Raw genomic sequence first — 20,000 nt, 5'->3', positions numbered from 1 at the left:
CCAACACTCCGCCAGCAATTTTCCGCACTGCTCCACACCCGACGCTGCCTCCCTCCACAAAGCACAGGGTGCAGTTAAGACCCGACAAAAACATGCCTTTAATGACTTGTTTACTTCAAACACGTCATTGTGGCAGCGTTCACCTTCCTCGAGTTTGTGTACATTTGCACGTATTAAATGGTAGATGCGGGGGGGTTCTTTAACACCCTTATGTAATTTACTAAAAAAGCAAGTTCTGGCTTTTCCGCTCATTGTAGGTTACGGTCGACTTAAAAAAAATAATTTTCGATGTGTATATAGGGGGCGTGTGTGATGGTATTATTATTAGTACATAAATTCATAAATTCAAATGAGATGACAGGTGAAAGTGGGGTCCATAGGCCTGACGGGCGGTGTGTAAACTATAGCAGTTCTCTCTCTCTCTCTCTCTCTCTCTCTCTCTCTCTGCATATAATAATGGTTGCCCCTCGTATAACACACACGGTGCTCTGAATTACATACAATAAATTGCAGGGTGTATTGCTTCTAAGTACCTAGGGGTACTTGTAAGCCCGGACCTACGGCCTAGAAAACAGTGCGTTAATGTTCGAAATAAGGCAAACAGAGGATTGGGTTTTATATCTAGAAGTGTAAGTAATAAGAGTGCAGAGGTCTTATTGCAACTATATCTTGGGCTAGTCAGGCCGCACCTCGATTATGCGGTTCAGTTCTGGTGCCCCTATTATAGAATGGATATAAATTCACTAGAGTCGGTGCAGCGAAGAATGACAAAAATGATTCCGGGGCTTAGAAACCTTCCATATCAGGATAGGTTAAAGAAACTTAACTTGCATTCCCTAGAAAGACGAAGAGTGCGGGGAGATATGATAGAAGTATTTAAGTGGGTGCAAGGAATCAATAAAGGGGATATAGATAAAGTTCTTATAATATCCGAGCAGGATAGGACTCGGAGCAACGGATTCAAGTTGGATAAGTTTAGGTTTAGGAGGGAGATAGGAAGAAACTGGTTCACAAATAGGGTGGTGGACGAGTGGAACAAGCTTAGCAACTTTGTAGTAAGTGCGGGAACTCTGGAAAGTTTCAAAAGGAGGCTAGATAGATTCATGGATGATAGAGAGTGGTAGTAACTCTCGACAGGAGCTGCCATGCACAGGCCAACCGGCCTATTGCAGACTCCTTATTTTCTTATGTTTTTATGTTCTAACGCGTTTAGTTTCCTAGTTACAGCACCTGAAAGAGGTTGAGGTAATGATAGTGAGGCATAAATTTTTGTGTAATTCTATGCACATAATTCTACACAATGTGATAGGGAGGCAGATGGAGGGAATTTTGAACATCTACTGTAATAACGCAACTGTAACACATTGTGTAGTTATGTGCATAAAATTACATAAAAAATCTACGGCTATTTCACTCCAATCTCACTATATTAACACACACACACACACACACACAGGATGGAGGAGAGGGTGAGAGAGACAGTACCAACAAAAAATGAACCAGGAAGAAGGAAAATCCAGGGGTACCACAGAAGACAGAGTGGAGGAGTGGACGAGGAGAACCTTGGCACGAAGACAAGAACGTCTCTTGGGACACCTAACTGACAGATGCTCACAAGAAGAAGGAGAGGAGAGAAGGGTAGAAGGAGGAGAGAAGGGTAGAAGGAGGAGAGGAGGGTAGAAGGAGGAGAGGAGGGTAGAAGAAGTACACCTCGGGATTTACAGGAGAGACTGGTCAAGACATACATAATGAGATAGGGAGGAATTACAGGTGTTGAGAATAATGTACACAGCCACCCCGCCAACACCAACACACACACACACACACATACATACACACACACACACACACTTCCCACATACAAAAAAGGACGATAATTACATTTTCCAGCTGTCAGTTACACTAATTATAAATAATTAATGAAGTGGACCATTATCACCGTCTGAATAGTTACTGGTGTGAGGACCAGAGTGTTTGTCCCCTCTACTTACACCTCACCACACTTTATTACCTGCTGGGAGAGGGGGGGGGGTCTGTAACACCTTCTCTAGCTAACACAAAGAAAATAGAAAAAAACATTAAAAATGTACATAAAGTTTTGAGTAAGAAAACAACAATAAGAAAACAACAATAACATACGACAGAAAAGAAAATAAGAAATAAAGAGAAGGATGAGATAAAAATTATCAATAAGGCCGAAATAACTATTTTTCCCAAACACGACATGAAAAAATATATCACTTGATTCAGAATTAAAGAAACGAAGCGAATTAAAAAGAAAATGCAAATATCTGCGTCATTATTCTGACAGGATTGCACCGCCGCCACCACCACCACCACCCTGTCATGTAGGGTGAAGCCACTGGATATATACTGTATATACTGTACAATACATGATGCCAAGGTATCCAGAGCGCCGCCCAAGCGTCACCACTCTGTAAACTGGCCCGTAAACCCCCGCATTCAGGAAATGGGTTCAAAGGCGGAGTTTTCGCAGTTTTGTAATATACATGAAAGTACAAGTATAATTTTTATGTTAAAATGTCTTCTTTATAGTATTTTGCAGTGATGAATTTATAATAATAATAATAATAATAATAATAATAATAATAATAATAATAATAATAATAAAAATAATAATGATAATTGTAATAATAATAATAATAATAATAATAATAATAATAATAACAATGCATCTTCATCATCTGTTCAGCTAACCCTAATACGTATTAACAACACGTCATATAATCATCTTATCTTTGTATGCTGACAACAGTAATTACTGAAGTGTGAACTACACAATGCACCAGCTACATAAAACTTAACCCACATAAACATATGCACGCAGTCATACATACAGTACATACACGTCCGCGCCCATTCATCCGTTAAAACACACACACACACAGGGAGGAGGGGGTCCGGGAGTTGAGAACCATCTCGTCCCACCTGGTTGGTTCAACGAGGGAGGACGCACGTACTCACCTTAGTTGCCGGGCCCCTGGAGGTGTTCCCAGGATCCATGCCTACAGGTAGCACCTCTAGGTAGGCACACACTGTGTAACTCACTTCTCTTTGCTGTTACATCAAAATAGTTTTTCCCCGAGACGTCCAACAAACATCAAAGACACGTACCTGAAACACAAGAATGGGCCATTAATGATATATTCACCTCCTGTTTGTCAGGATGTACAACATTAATATTGTATTATGTAAAGCTTGTGACAAAACATGACTTGTCTTTGTTGCCGTGGGCGAAAAAAAAATTATCTCCGTGCGTGCTTGCATGTGTGTGTGTGTGTGTGTACATTGTCACACACACACACACACACACACACACACACACACACACACACACACACACACACCTAAATATTTCATACACGTCAAACTTATAACAGGAACTAAAGGAAAATCTACTCACAAACACTGATCGTAAGCTTCAGGTGAATAATTACCAAGATCTTCAAATCATTATTTTACAGAGGCGGCAGCAGGTAAATACTTATTGTTTAGTTCAGTGACTTATGAGGTCATGAAGCCGTCTATTCCGAGTCTCGGTACATCTCCAAGTCATCAGTTTACAGAGCCAAGAACCAAGCATTAATTACACAGGTGTTCCAGTTCAGTATATGCATAGAGCTTTAGGCTATCACTCCACATATAGAGCATAATGTTATCACTCTAGATAGTTAAATAGAGCTCTAAGCCAATCACTGAACAGTTAGCTATACCTCATCTGTCTACCTCTTGACCACGACCTTCCACCTCGAGTACAAGGATGGGAGAGAGTTTACAACTGTGTCCTCTCTCTCTCTCTCTCTCTCTCTCTCTCACACACACACACACACACAGCTCCTCCCTCCATTAGGTATTCTCCCCATGCAATATCCACCCATTAACCGCTGTACATGCCGGCCAGACCTTCAACACAATATCTGGTCTTCCATTATGTGTACTGGGCGTTGTCGACACTTATGAAAATTACACGACCTTTCTCCCAGGAACGTTCGGCTGTTTACAACTGGTCTCTTCCCCTTCCTCGCATCTTTAGACGGACTCACTGAGCAAATGTTTAATATCATCTTCTGTGTTGACCTATCGAGCTTTATTATTCGAGTTTCATGTATCACCGTCCCAGATCACAACCTCCCTATCCCAACTCCAGATTACTAACCCCTATCCGAAATTATTACCCTTATTCCAGATTATAACCCTTATCCCAGATCACTACCCATATCCCAGATTATTACCCTTATCCCAGATCTCTACTCCCTTATCCCAGATTACTACTCCCAAATTACTACCCCCTATCCCAGATCACTACCCCCTATCCCAGATTACTACCCCGTATCCCACCTCACTACCCCCCTATCCCAGATTACTACCCCCTATCCCAGATTACTACCCCTTATCCCAGATTACTACCCCCTATCCCAGATTACTAAACCCCATCCCAGATTACTCCACAATATCCCAGATTAATTACCCCCACACCCGATAATTAATTAAACTCTACTCCTACAAGGCCCTAAAAGGATTAATTCCCTCCCATGGGCCTGGATCAAGAGGAATCACATCAGGAAGACACTACTCGACTGGTAATTCCCAATTCTATCACTTTATTAGAAGAAATATATGTGTACACAGCCGCTTGTTTGTGTATACATGTGAGCGGAAATTTGTGCACGAACGTCCCTAATGTGTGAATGTATGGGTGTATGTTTTTGAATGGAAATTACACACACACACACACACACACACACACACACACACACACACACACACACACACACACACACACACACACACACACACACACACACACACACACACACACACACACACACACACACACACACACACACACACACACACACACACACACACACACACACAGCATATATACCAAACTTGTGTATCAGGTAAATACTGTCAGGCTAAGCGACCCATAACAGTCTTAAGTAAACAACTGGCAGGAATAATATATTTACTCAAACATAATCAATTACCATGAAGAACGACACCCGAGACCTGAAAATAATCGCTTGAATCACACACATTAACACTGACCAGGTATACAGGTACGTGCTCTTCATAACTGTGTACATTAGGGCATGAGAAGCTCCTGCATTCATCACTTACACTGACTTAAGTAACATCCTACTACAAGAAAATTTCGTAAGGAAAGAACACCGAACTTTGTGGCTAATTTTGAAAATATAAAATTAAATTAAATGGTTTGAGAAGATAAAGAGAGAGAGCTTTCATCAATCACTGCCACCATCATCACTATCATCATCACTCCGTTGCTTGATGATGGCGTCACCTTATATGCTTCCAGTCTCGTGCCTGAAGCCTCACCTCTATTATGCACCTCCAATATTTATATTATTATCTACTCATCTAGCAGCCGGTCTTTAAGAGTCTTTTCGTAAACTCACGGGATCCATATCATTCGCTCACCCAACAAGACCAACAATATAGAAGTGCGATATTTCCTTCACAATACAATGCAGTATATCCACCGTGCAGCAGTAACAGTCAGACGGGGAGGGGCAGGACATTTTCCTGGTTACAAATCAGCTGTAAATCCCTTGTGGCTGGTCCACTTGGCTTAATGGTCTCCAAATGGTCAATAACTACGACATAATGAGGGCTCTAATAACTGGCTCTGACTTAAATACCTACTAATAAAAAGTCTGCAACATTAGTAACAGTAATTATTATCTTTCTCTTACGTGTTCACTGTACATAACCGAAAATGTTCACAACTTAAACTATTCCTACTAACAAAGATTTTTTTCCGTTATATATTTACTCCCCATCACATAAATTAACTCTCCCCTTCCATGGTATTGTTATACGGAAAATTATATATATATATATATATATATATATATATATATATATATATATATATATATATATATATATATATATATATATATATATGTACTGTATATGGCGTGTTTGGTGAATCTTCATTATAAACTCATGTATGCAAATTTCTATATACTGAACAAGTAAACATCATTGTGTGGTAAATACCACGAGGGCTTGACATATAACACTACAGTGTAACCTTTCAGACATATCATCCCAAGATTCTCCACAGATAAAATTCCTCCTTCGGTGTTATAAGAAAATTAATAACCTTTTTCCTTCCCTGTCATTATGGACGATGGTTTATACAGCATCATCAGTTTTGGTGTTTGTCCACATATTTGTTTCCTCAGTCGACGAGGTGTTAAAGTTATGTTACAGACGACGCTGTTTTGTGCCACCACCACCCTCACGCCCTCACTCATTTACCCTTTAGCAAAGTCTGCACGTCGACGCAGGTGAGAATAGTACAATGTAAAAAAAGGGTGTATAGAGGGGCATGAAAAGTGTCCCTAATGACAAACCCTTTCAAGGGTAAATAATGAACAACAAACCCTTGCAGATAGAAAGAGTATATTATCATTCTCAAAACCATTACTCTACAGAAGAGTATATAACCATCAGTACATCTAAAACCCTCAGCTTTCAAAGAGGTACATCAAGGTGAAGAGAAGCAGTGATCTTCCTCGCAGAAATGTTTGTACGCAGGTTATCCTCCTCCACCGTCCAGTGACACACACCTTGGCCAAGACAGTCCTCACACGTCTTTCAGTTATACCGTGGATGCTGTAAAGAGCAGTACTACAAACACTATAGGTGGTAGTATCACCATACACAACCTTCACCAACACTGTCACTCTGACGAACTCGTTGTCACTTAAAATATTCCATTTTACGCAAAACAGCTAAAAAATATATTATCTGGATTTCCACCTTCCAGCGCGGTGTTGATTGGTTGCGAAAAAGAAGTCAGCGTACAAACCTGGCGCTCATTGGCTCGATGGGTCACTCGGCATATTCGATATTGATTTTGAAACAGTAGGCCTATATTTTAGCCAGAAGAACACAGACACAGAGTCGATTAAAATCATAATATTAACATGGCTGAGCCAGTTGAGATCCTGAGCTCTATTGAAGGCACCTGATATATACTGTACATTTATCTCAAGGAAGTATTATGTATCATTTAGTATCATCTAGAATAGTTACACATAGCATGGTGGTAATAGGAACATATCAGAATATTACCGCGGTTATCATTTCAATATATATTTTATTTTTTTACATTTATTTACATTTATATTATAAGTATATACATAATTTACAGTGTTTTAAATATTTCCTTATCCTATATATTTCTCTTTCCCGTCTTACTTTATTTTCTCCCCTTCTCATATACAGGTGTACAGTAGAGTTACTTAGGTTAAACATGATCATTAATAATGGGTGGTACACGTTAAGTCATTAAATCATCAACATCATACTTCCTCCTCTTCACCGCTTTGTTTATTATCTGCCATGATGACCCAAGTAGGAGGTGTAATTAATCAGAAATAATTCTCAATGCAAAATAACTCTTTTTAAGCTCATTAATTTGTGTGTCCTGTCGTTAAACTCTTGGGGGATGTAAAGTGGTATCCGGCAACGTTAATGTGGCAATAAAACTAATACTCGGTGTTATACTCCAAGTATTTCACAGGGAAGAATAAACTTACCAGCAGGCGATAATGTGTAAACCAATTGTAACATAAAGGGTATTAAGAGCAACAATATACATTACCATGTCCGAAAATGGGTACTTTACAAATCAAGGGATATTTTAAAGTAAATTCTTAGTGTAAGGATATTAACACACACACACACACACACACACACACACACACACACACACACACACACACACACACACACCAAAACATTAAGAAAAACACTTTCAACATTTTGGGTTCAACTTGGGGTAAGAACCTCAATTATAAAAGGATGAAGAAGATTTCACCACACGAGGCCCAAGATGAGACTGACGCTCCACTGGCCCTAATATTTCATTGGTACCGAGCGGGAGACATCACAATGGCCGGAACAAACACTGTCTCTTTCTACTGATCCTAACTCAAGGTTACACTGTATTCCTTTCCAACTCTGTTCAAACAGTCATGCATCACTCTTACTGCTCATTCATATACCAAGATATAATGATTTTTTTTTTCACATGCAAACTCAAAATGTCCACAAAGATAATATCAAAATCGCTATTGAAAACATCTATCATAAACCTGTCACGTGCCTGTGGCGCTCGGAAACTCGCATAGCGTGAGGCATATGTTCACGCCTCCATTTCACACAAGCTATTAATAATTTGTTAATTGTACTTATTATATTATTATTGTTCTTAGTTACTTAGGTTAATTGTATATTTATGTATGTTATTAATATGCATCATTGTGTTACTCTGTTAAGTCAAGTCAAGAGTAGTATTAATTAATTATATAGATTATTATCTAGCAAATGTCCTGGATCAAGTGATATGAGACGCGCTCCTCCACAGCGTGCCCACTGCCCCACGCTTCCCCAGTAGCGAAAAACCGTGGCATTTGGCAGACGTGTCCATTCTTTCTCTAGCCTCGACCTTTGTCTAGTGCAGGGGTTCTCAACCAGGGGGGAATTCCCCCCAGGGGGGGAATTCAGGTTTTCAGGGGGGGGGGAAACTGATTCAGGAGCAAGAGATATGTCCGATGAGAAATCAATCACAGAATTTTGGCCCTTGATGTGCGATTCCTACCCAAAAGTGGCAGAAAGAGTTATCCGTGCATTGCTTCCGTTTGTGTCGACATATTTTTGTGAGTCAGGCTTTTCAACTCTGTTGCAAATTAAAACGAAGCAACGTAGTAGATTAGAGGTAGAAAATGACCTGCGTTGTGCCCTTTCAAGCACTCCTCCGCGTATCCCAGAATTGGCGAAGAAAAAACAATCACAGGTTTCTCATTGACTGTAATCTTCATCTGAATAAAATTAATTACAAATTTACAATATCCTGGTATTCTATTGAACTTTTTGTTTATTGCATTATGCTTCAGTTTGGTCTGTTAAGTAATTCATTATAAATAAAAAAAAACTATTTTACTTTTATTCAAGTTTTATAAATCCATCAACATTTTCAATTGGCATTTAATTTGTAAAACTCCACTATAAAAATAATCCATGTAAAATTGTAAATGTATATGTACTAATATGGAAAAAATAAAGGATTTTCAGTATTATATGCATATTATTTGGAATGCACTTTTTGAGGCAGACAATCTTGGAAAGGAGGGGGGAATGACATTCTGACATATGGTGAAAGGGGTGCATGGGGCAAACAAGGTTGAGAACCACTGGTCTAGTGCTTTGTCCAGCCTTCTGCAATGCCCTAGTGGTATCAGGTATTAGTGACACGTTTAGTTAGGCCTAGGAAGGGATCCTGGTGGTAAGGAATCTCCTGTTTGGTAGGAAATAACTATTTTGTAGGGATTGTTGTATATATATATATTGTATGTTTATGTAATATAGTTATGTTAAGTAGTATTCGTTTGGTCTAACTCCTTAACGGTATATTTTCACCCTTCCGGCATCACTCTTATTTTAATATACGATCACTTATTCCCTTAAATTCTTGTTTGCTAGTCATTACTCCCTTTAGAACATAAATTGAATTAATTATCTTCCCTTTTGTGAATTACTTACTTCAACTGTTCTTACTTATTCAAATACATTTAGTTGAGTAGGTTTTTATAGGGATAATTATTGCCGTGTTCCCTATTTGTTCCTTTATTTGATAATAACTTGGGGTAGGATTCACTCCCCAGGTATAAAGGATATTGGGATCGCGACAAACCTAAATACTTCATAATATTAGATTCAATTTCAGTTATATTGTTTATAAGTCAATTGGTGAAACGATATTTAAGCACTTAACCGTAGTAACCGTATTCACTTTAATTACACACCTCAAGCGCTGCCACGACGATATGCACTGCCACCACTCACATTAGTTTAGGAGTGTTTGTACATTCCTTGTATCTGTATCATGCCGAGAGGTAGAGAGGAGCGTGCTGGTGAGGGCCGCATACAGGTGGTGATGGATGGAGGCAGAAAATAACAGTGTGATGGAGGGAGGGGTGAGGGCAGGGAGAGAGGGGTGAGAGTGGGGACGGAGGGGTGAGAGTGGGGACGGAGGGGTGAGAGTGGGGACGGAGGGGTGAGGGGAAAGAGGGAGGGGTAACATGAGGGGAGGGTGAAGGGAGATAGGGATAACGGCAGGGTGGGAGGGGTGAGGGAAGGGAGAATAGAGGAAGAACGAGAGGCTGTACCAGGGTAATCATCCCGCCTGCGAACAGAGACAACTGACTCGTGACCCAACACAACACCTACGGAACAACACTTTCAAGCACCACCCGAGGAGAGGTAACGAGTACACTAGAGTGAGGGAGAAGATCGAGGGTGGAGGAAGGCAGAAGATCGAGTGTGGAGGAAGGGAGAAGATCGAGGGTGGAGGAAGGGAGAAGATCGAGGGTGGAGGAAGGGAGAAGATCGAGGGTGGAGGAAGGGAGAAGATCGAGGGCGGGAAGGCAGAGATCGAGGGTGGAGGAAGGGAGAGATCGAGGGGTGGAGGAAGGGAGAAGATCGAGGGTGGAGGAAGGGAGAAGATCGAGGGTGGAGGAAGGGAGAAGATCGAGGGTGGAGGAAGGGAGAATAAAAGACATAAAAGATAAAGCAAGAAAAGAATTAGGAGGGCAAGAAAGAGGATTGTGTAAAAAAAAATAATTTTGAGGAGAGGAAACTGAAAGAGTAAAGAGAGAGAAGAAGAGAGAGACTAATAAAGAAAGTGTGGGAATGGATGGACGAGTGCAAGAAGAGAGATGAAGAGGAGAGGAGTGGAAGGACGGAAAGAAGGCGGGAATAGGAGGAAATTACAGGTAATACAAGAAGACGGAGGAAAAGGGAAAACAAGAAAATGAGAAACGTAAGTCAGTGAGTGAGGACGAAGAGAAAGAAAGAGCTCAGGAAAACAGAAGGAGGAGGAGGAGGAGGAAAAACCAGGATAAATGAAGAGAAGGAGAAGGAAAAATAAGGCTACAGAGACAATGAAGAAGAGGAGAAGGAGGAGGAGGAGGAGGAGGAAGAATGAAAACATGACAAATGAGGAATGCGAATAAGAAGACAAACGAGGAGGAAGAAACAGAGGCAGAGGACGAAGTAAAGGTGGAGAAGAAGGAGGAGTAGAATAGGGACGAGGGGGAGGATAGGGACGAAGAAAAGAAGAAGAGGAATTGGCAGGAGAAAGTGCAACGAAGAGGAGGAGGAGGGTGCAACGAAGAGGAGGAGGAGGAGGATGCAAAGAAGAGGGGAGGAGGATACAAAGAAGAGGAGGAGGATGCAAAGAAGAAGAGGAGGAAGGCGGTGGCAACGTCATCAACTCCCCTTTCACAGCCTCAGACTTGATCAATCCATCACACAGCGCAGCAACAACAACATATGCCACTTACCACCACCTACCAGCAACCCCAGCAAGTGATATACACCGTGTATGGGTGAGAGAAGAATAGGTGAGGGGAAACATAGGGTGAGGGAAGAATGGGTGAGAGACATAGGATGAGGGAAGAATAGGTGAGGGGAAACATAGGATGAGGGAAGAATGGTTGAGGTGGAACATAGGGTGAGGGAAGAATGGGTGAGGGGGAACATGGAGTGAGAGGAAAATAGGTGATGGGGGAAATAGGGTGAAGGGAAGCACAGGTTGAGAGGAAAATAAGTTGAAGGAACGAACACACACACACACACACACACAGTCGTCATGGATTGAAAAAATAAGAACGTTCCCGCAGGCCGCTTGGTCAGCCTATAGACACTTCCCAGTTCCCTCGACTCCTCCCCGGCAGGATTTCTCACCATCTTCCCACCAACAATACAGTACAAAGATTGACAATTAATCCACAACTGATACACAAGAGTGACAATTTCAACTCAAAAAGAATGGAAACAAGTGTTGGACTGTGGAAATTCCTGGGATCAGTGCTCAGTGATCGCGATTTGAAGTAGAGATCGCTAGCAAAGTCCCAGACCTCACCAAAATTGGATGAGGAAGAGGACTCTCAGCTACACCGGGAGAGAAAAAAGACTCCCAGCTACACCAGGTGAGAAAGAGGACTCCCAGCTACACCAGGTGAGAAAGAGAACTCCCAGCTACACCAGGTGAAGAGGGACTCCCAGCTACACCAGGTGAAGGATTCCAGTACACCAGGTGAAGAGAACTCCCAGCTACACCAGGTGAAAGAGGACTCAGCTACACCAGGTGAGAAGAGGACTCCCAGCTACACCAGGTGAGAACTCCCAGCTACACCAGGTGAAAGGGACTCCCAGCTACCAGGTGAAAGAGGACTCCCAGCTACACCAGGTGAGAAAGAGAACTCCCAGCTACACCAGGTGAGAGACTCCCAGCTACACCAGGTGAAAGAGGACTCCCAGCTACACCAGGTGAGAAAGAGGACTCCCAGCTACACCAGGTGAAAGAGGACTCCCAGCTACACCAGGTGAAAGAGGACTCCCAGCTACACCAGGTGAGAAAGAGGACTCCGGCTACACCAGGTGAGAAGAGGACTCTCGCTACAGACGGAATACAGGGTTCTCCAACAACCTGTGTGAGCTGGGTGTGAAGTCTGTGTGCATTGTGACCAGCTGAAGGGAGGGAGCAGCCTGAGCTGTCTCTCGCATTTGTATGTGAAGCTGTGCTGTACCATGTAATGGCAATCTTGTCGACGCTACTTAACAACCCACAAGGTAGTTTACAAGACTAGCCCCATAGTTTACAGGAACAGATCCATTGTTATGTGTTCTCTCCAAGTTTTTCTGCTTTTAGAATTGAAAGCTTTTACAAATTAAGTGACCTAATCCCATGCAAAAACTATTCCATCATGTTCTTTGAACAACCAATTTTATATATATATATATATATATATATATATATATATATATATATATATATATATATATATATATATACAAAGTCAAGTATATCACCATAAAACACGAAGCCTCAGGCAGCACCATACTTTGGTGTGCCATCTGTTACCAGCTTCTGGCAACATGTAACCCTGGGGGAGGGGATGAACAGACACCCTGTAGCTTTTAAGACCAAGAACAACCTACACAGTGAAGTCAACAACAATAACTGGAGGTGTGTGTCGCTGCACAGATCTTGACCCAAAGTTGTTGGTAGATTGTTATAACAGCCTGTAAGCCGCTCTAGCCGCCATCCATCATCCACTCTGTACAGCTGGCGGCTCTAGGTTACTTCACCTCCTAATAACAACAACATCTGGAGAAAATTAACTTCGGGTCTTGGTAGATGCCAGAGGAACCAACTTCAACTTGGGAAAAACAAACACAATCAACTCTGATGATACAGTACTTAGTAGGAGGGGATGATACGTGAGGTGCAACTTGGTGAAGGGATCACATTATAACAAAGATATATCCAGATCACATCACACAGATAGCATCAGAAAAGACTACAATAACATACAAGAAGTTGCTTTTAGCATAGGTAAGTGCCACTAAAACATACGGCGTGCCATTAGAATGCATGAATGTTCTATAGAGGACGAGGGGAGGGGGAGGGGGAGGATTCTCCTGAGCCAGGGTCCACTGAGTGGTTCCCGTGACAGTCCTGGCAAGACGACGGGGCAATCCTCCCAAATGAGGGTCCCTGTATAAAATAAAGGCTATCCCTAACTGGCATCATGAATATGTTAGCCTTCAAGAAAAAAAAAAGACATCGCACATACAACTGTATTCAAAACTTGCCAGCAAACATTCTCCTTAACTGATGAAGACAAGTTGTTAACAAAAATATCGCACAATATAATGTATATATAAAATCGTTGTCATGAGGAATTCCCCAAACGAAATAACAAGATTTAAAACTATGATAATGAATAAAGTTATTTCCAAACTTGCAAAGAATTTCCTCCGGCGTGCGTGAGAGACGAGCCATTACAAGACAAGAACCACACAATGTTTTACTTCAGTTTAAGACAATAGTGGCGTTGACGAGATCCGTCACACGTCGCCACTAAACTGACAAGCAAACATAATACTCGGAAAATAGAACGCATAACTAAACGAGAAAATTCGGGGTTAGGTCCATCGATTGTTCGTGCCATCCGCGGCCGCCACAGCCCTCTTTGGAAGAAACAGCTGGGCCTCGGTGAGCTACTTTTCTTTATGTATCACGTGCTTGAGAAAACATCTGCGTGACACAGTGAAATTTGCTTTGTGTATCACGTATTGGAGGACACACCTTGGTGACACACATTTCCCCTTGATATTCCGGCAGGGAGGAAATTTGGTGCATTTACAATAACGACTGGCAATGCCCACCTCTGTGGCACTGTGGGTGTGGGGGATACCCACCTTTGGCACTGTGGGTGTAGAGGCGATGCCCACCTCTGTGGCACTGTGGGTGTGGGGGATACCCACCTTTGGCACTGTGGGTGTAGAGGCGATGCCCACCTCTGTGGCACTGTGGGTGTAGAGTGGATACCCACCTTTGGCACTGTGAGTGTAGAGGCGATGCCCACCACAGTGGCACTGTGGGTGTAGAGGCTCCCCAATATAGTTGTAAGAGGGTGAGCCTCCCAACAGTACTTGTAAAGAGGTGTGAGGCTCCCCACAACAGTAGAAAAGAGAGGTGAGCCTCTCCACAGTAGTTTTAAGGAGAGGTGAGGCTCCCCACAACAGTAGAAAAGAGAGGTGAGCCTCTCCACAGGTTAAGGAGGTGAGGCTCCCACAGTGGTTGTAAAGAGAATGAGCCTCCCACAGTAGTTGTAAAGAGACGTGAGGCTCCCACAGTGGTTATGGGGAGGTGAGGCCCCCACAGTAGTTGTGGAGGTGAGGCTCCCACAGTAGTTGTGGAGGAGGTGAGCTCCCCAAAGTAGTTGTGGGAGAGGTGAGGCCCCCACAGTAGTTGTAAGGAGAGGTGAGCCTCCCCACAGTAGTTATGGGGAGAGGTGAGCCTCCCACAGTAGTTGTGTGGGAGGTGAGGCTCCCCACAGTAGTTTGTGGGGAAGGTGAGGCTCCACAGTAGTTGTAGGAGAGGTGAGCCTCCCACAGTAGTTGTGGGAGAGGTGGGCTCCCCACAGTAGTGTGAGAGTGAGCCTCCCCAGTGGTTGTGGGGAGAGGTGGGGCTCCCCACAGTAGTTGTAAGGAAGGTGGGGGCTCACAGTAGTTGTGGGAGGTGAGGCTCCCAGGTGGTGTGGGGAGGTGAGCCTCCCACAGTAGTTATGGGAGAGGTGGGCTCCCACAGTAGTTGTGGGAGGTGAGGCTCCCACAGTAGTTGTGAAAGGTGGGCCTCCCACAGTAGTTGTAAGGAGGGTGAGGCTCCCCCAGTGTGGTTGTAAGGAGGGTGAGCCTCCTCACAGTAGTTAAGGAGAGGTGGGGCTCCCCACAGTAGTTAAGGAGAGGTGGGGCTCCCACAGTGGTTGTAGGAGAGGTGAGGCTCCCCAGTGGTTGTGGGAGAGGTGAGCCTCCCACAGTAGTTGTAAGAGGTGGGCTCCCCACAGTAGTTGTAAAGAGGTGAGGCTCCCCACAGTAGTTGTAAGGAAAGGTAGGCCTCCCACAGTAGTTGTAAGGAGAGGTGAGCCTCCCCCACAGTAGTTGTGGGAGAGGTGAGGCTCCCACAGTAGTTGGGAGGTGGGCCTCCCACAGTAGTTGTAAGAGAGGTGAGCCTTCCCACAGTGGTTGTGAGAGGAGGTGAGCCTCCCCAGTGGTTATGAGGAGGTGAGCCTCCCCCAGTAGTTGTGGGGAGAGGTGAGCCTCCCCACAAGTAGTTAGAAGGAGAGGTGGGGCTCCCCCAGTAGTTGTAAGGAGAGGTGAGCCTCCCACAGTAGTTGTAAGGAGAGGTGGGGCTCCCACAGTAGTTGTAAAAAGGAGGTGAGGCTCCCACAGTAGTTATGGGAGAGGTGAGCCTTCCCACAGTAGTTATGGAGAGGTGAGCCTCCCACAGTAGTTGTAAGGAGAGGTGGGGCTCCCACAGTAGTTGTAAAGAGAGGTGAGGCTCCCACAGTAGTTATGGGAGGTGAGCCTCCCACAGTAGTTATGAGAGGAGAGGTGAGCCTCCCCACAGTAGTTATGAGGAGATGAGCCTCCCAGTAGTTGTAAGGAGAGGTGAGGCTCCCACAGTAGTAGTAAAGAGACGTGAGCCTCCCACAGTAGTTGTAAAGAGAGATGAGCCTCCCACAGTAGTTGTAAGGAGAGGTGAGGCTCCCCACAGTAGTAGTAAAGAGAGGGTGAGCCTCCCACAGTAGTTGTGGAGAGATGAGCCTCCCACAGTAGTTATAAGGGAGGTGAGGCCCCCAGTAGTTGTAAGGAAGGTGGGGCCACAGTAGTTGTAAGGAGAGGTGAGGCTCCCCACAGTAGTTAGTGGGAGGTGAGCCTTCCACAGTAGTTGTAAGGAGGGTGAGCCTCCCACAGTAGTTATGAGGAGAGGTGGGGCTCCCCACAGTAGTTGTAAGAGAGGTGAGGCTCCCCACAGGAGTTGTGAGAGAGGTGAGCCTCCCACAGTAGTTATGGAGAGGTGAGCCTCCCACAGTAGTTGTAAGGAGATGGAGCCTCCCACAGTAGTTTAAGAGAGGTGGGGCTCCCCCAGGTAGTAGTAAAGAGACGTGAGCCTCCCACAGTAGTTAATAGAGAGATGAGCTTCCCCACAGTAGTTGTAAGGAGAGGTGAGGCTCCCCACAGTAGTAGTAAAGAGAGGGTGAGCCTCCCCACAGTAGTTGTGGGGAGATGAGCCTCCCCACAGTAGGTATAAGGAGGTGGGAGGCCCCCCCAGTAGTTGTAAGGAAAGGTGAGGCTCCACAGTAGTTTAAGGAGAGGTGAGGCTCCCCACAGTAGTTGTGGAGAGTGAGCCTTCCCCCAGTAGTTAACAGGAAGTGAGCCTCCCACAGTAGTTATGAGGAGAGGTGAGGCTCCCACAGTAGTTAGTAAGAGAGGTGAAGCTCCCCACAGGAGTTGTAAGGAGGTGAGCCTCCCACAGTAGTTATGAGAGGTGAGCCTCCCCAGTAGTGTAAGAAGATGAGCCTCCCCACAGTGGTTGTGGAGGTGAGGCTCCCCGTAGTAGTAAAGAGACGAGGCCTCACAGTAGTTTAAGGAGAGATGAGCCTCCCCACAGTAGTTGTAAGGAGAGGTGAGGCTCCCCACAGTAGTAAGTAAAGAGAGTGGGAGCTCCCCACAGTAGTTGTAAGGAGAGATGAGCCTCCCACAGTAGTTATAAGGAGGTGGGAGGCCCCCACAGTAGTTGTGGAGGTGAGCCTCCCACAAGGTAGTTAAGGAGAGGTGAGGCTCCACAGTAGTTATGGGAGGTGAGCCTCCCCACAGTGGTGTGGAGAGGTGAGGCTCCCCACAGTAGTTGTAGGAGAGGTGAGGCTCCCCACAGTAGTTATGGAGAGGTGAGCCTTCCCACAGTAGTTGTAAGAGGTGAGCCTTCCCACAGTAGTTAATGGGAGAGGTGAGGCTCCCCACAGTAGTTGTGGGAGGTGAGCCTTCCCACAGTGGTGTGGAGAAGGCTCCCACAGTAGGTTATGGGAGGTGGCCTCCCCACAGTAGTTGTGGGAGAGGTGAGGCTCCCACAGTAGTTGTGGAAGTGAGCCCCACAGTAGTTGTAAGGAGAGGTGGGCCCCACAGTAGTTGTAAGAGGTGAGGCTCCCCACAGTAGTTGTAAGGAGAGGTGAGCCTCCCCACAGTAGTACACCGCCTCCACTCCACTATACCGACTACCGTGTCATAACAAAGGCTTATCTCATGCTGATGGTATCATTCTGAGGGTTTTATTTCCTTATTTCTAGAGGCCGTTATGCAAACTATATTACATGGCCAATAGACACCTACCAGTAACCTAAAACACCCGTAAACACAAACACCAGTAAACACAAACACACCAGTAAACACAAACACCAGTAAATACAAACACACCGTAAACACAAACACACGGTAAACATACAAACACACCGGTAAACACAAACACACCAGTAAACACAAAACACACCTGTAAACACAAACACACGGTACACAAACACACTGGTAAACACAAACACACCTGGTAAACACAAACACACCTGTAAACACAAACACACCTGTAAACACAAAACACACTGGTAACACAAACACACCGGTAAACACAAACACACTGGTAAACACAAACACACCGGTAAAACACAAACATACCGGTAAAACAAACACACCGGTAAACACAAACACACCGGTAAACACAAACACACCCAAAACACAAACACACGCAAAATACAAAACACACTGGTAAACACAAACACACTGGTAAACACAAACACACTGGTAAAATACAAACACACCGGTAAACACAAACACACTGTAAACACAAAACACACCTGAAACACAAACACACCTGTAAAACACAAACACACTGTAAACACAAACACACCGGTAAACACAAACACACCGGTAAACACAAACACACCAGTAAACATAAACACCCAAACACAAACACACTGGTAAAAACAAACACACCGGTAAACACAAACACACCGGTAAACACAAACACACCCATAAACACAAACACACCGGTAAAAACAAACACACCGGTAAACTCAAACACACCGGTAAACACAAACACACCAGTAAACACAAACACACCGGTAAACACACAAACACACCGGTAAACACAACACACCGGTAAACACAAACACACCGGTAAACACAAACACACCGGTAAACACAAACACACCCGTAAACACAAACACACCCGTAAACACAAACACACACCGGTAAACACAAACACACCCGTAAACACAAACACACCGGTAAACACAAACACACCGGTAAACACAACACACCGGTAAACACAAACACACCAAACACAAACACAACGATAAACACAAACACACCGGTAAACATCAAACACACCGGTAAACACAACACACCCGTAAACACAAACACACCGGTAAACACAACACACCAGTAAACACAAACACACCGGTAAACACAAAAACAACGATAAACACAACACCGGTAAACACAAACACACCGGTAAACACAAACACAACGGTAAACACAAACACACCGGAACACAAACACACCGGTAACACAAACACACCGGTAAACACAAACACACCCGGTAAACACAAACACACCAGTAAACACAAACACAACAGTAAACACAAACACAACAGTAAACACAAACACACCGGTGAAACACAAACACACCAGTAAACACAAACACACACCGGTAAACAAAAACACAACGGTAAACACAAACACCAGTAAACACAAACACAACAGTAAACACAAACACCCGGTAAACTACAAAACACCGGTAAACACAAACACAACAGTAAACACAAACACACCAGTAAACACAAAAACACACCGGGTAAACATAAACACAACAGTAAACACAAACACAACAGTAAACACAAACACACCGGTAAACACAAACACACCAGTAAACACAAACACACCGGTAAACACAAACACACCGGTAAACACAAACACAACAGTAAACACAAACAAACCAGTAAACACAAACACACCGGTAAACACACAAACACACCGGTAAACACAAACACACCAGTAAACACAAACACACCAGTAAACACAAACACACCAGTAAACACAAACACACCGGTAACACAAACACACCGGTAAACACAAACACACCGGTAAACACAAACACACCGGTAAACACAAACACACCGGTAAACACAAACACACCCGTAAACACAAACACACCTGTAAACACAAACACACCGGTAAACACACAAACACACCCGTAACACAAACACACCGGTAAACACAAACACCGGTAAACACAAAAACACACCGGTAAACACAAACACACCAGTAAACACAAACACAACGATAAACACAAACACACCGGTAAACACAAACACACCGGTAAACACAAACACACCTGTAAACACAAAACACACCGGTAAACACAAACACACCAGTAAACACAAACACACCGGTAAACACAAAAACAACGATAAACACAAACACACCGGTAAACACAAACACACCGGTAAACACAAACACAACGGTAAACACAA

The 20,000-nt window shown here is 43.9% G+C and overlaps 1 protein-coding gene across 1 annotated transcript in view; it reads left to right on the top strand.

Annotated features, from left to right (window-relative positions):
* Nucleotides 1-20,000, top strand: part of LOC121865391 (paternally-expressed gene 3 protein-like) — a 33,181-nt gene that overhangs the window by 2,327 nt on the left and 10,854 nt on the right. The window contains exon 3 of the mRNA XM_042364740.1: nucleotides 6,240-6,344. Coding sequence (XP_042220674.1) covers nucleotides 6,240-6,344 — 105 coding nt within the window. The remainder of the gene's footprint in view (nucleotides 1-6,239; nucleotides 6,345-20,000) is intronic.

This window comes from Homarus americanus, unplaced genomic scaffold (genome assembly GCF_018991925.1).
Source record: "Homarus americanus isolate GMGI-L3 unplaced genomic scaffold, GMGI_Hamer_2.0 scaffold12528, whole genome shotgun sequence".
Lineage (NCBI taxonomy): Eukaryota > Metazoa > Arthropoda > Malacostraca > Decapoda > Nephropidae > Homarus > Homarus americanus.
This window is presented reverse-complemented; position numbering and strand designations above follow the sequence as displayed.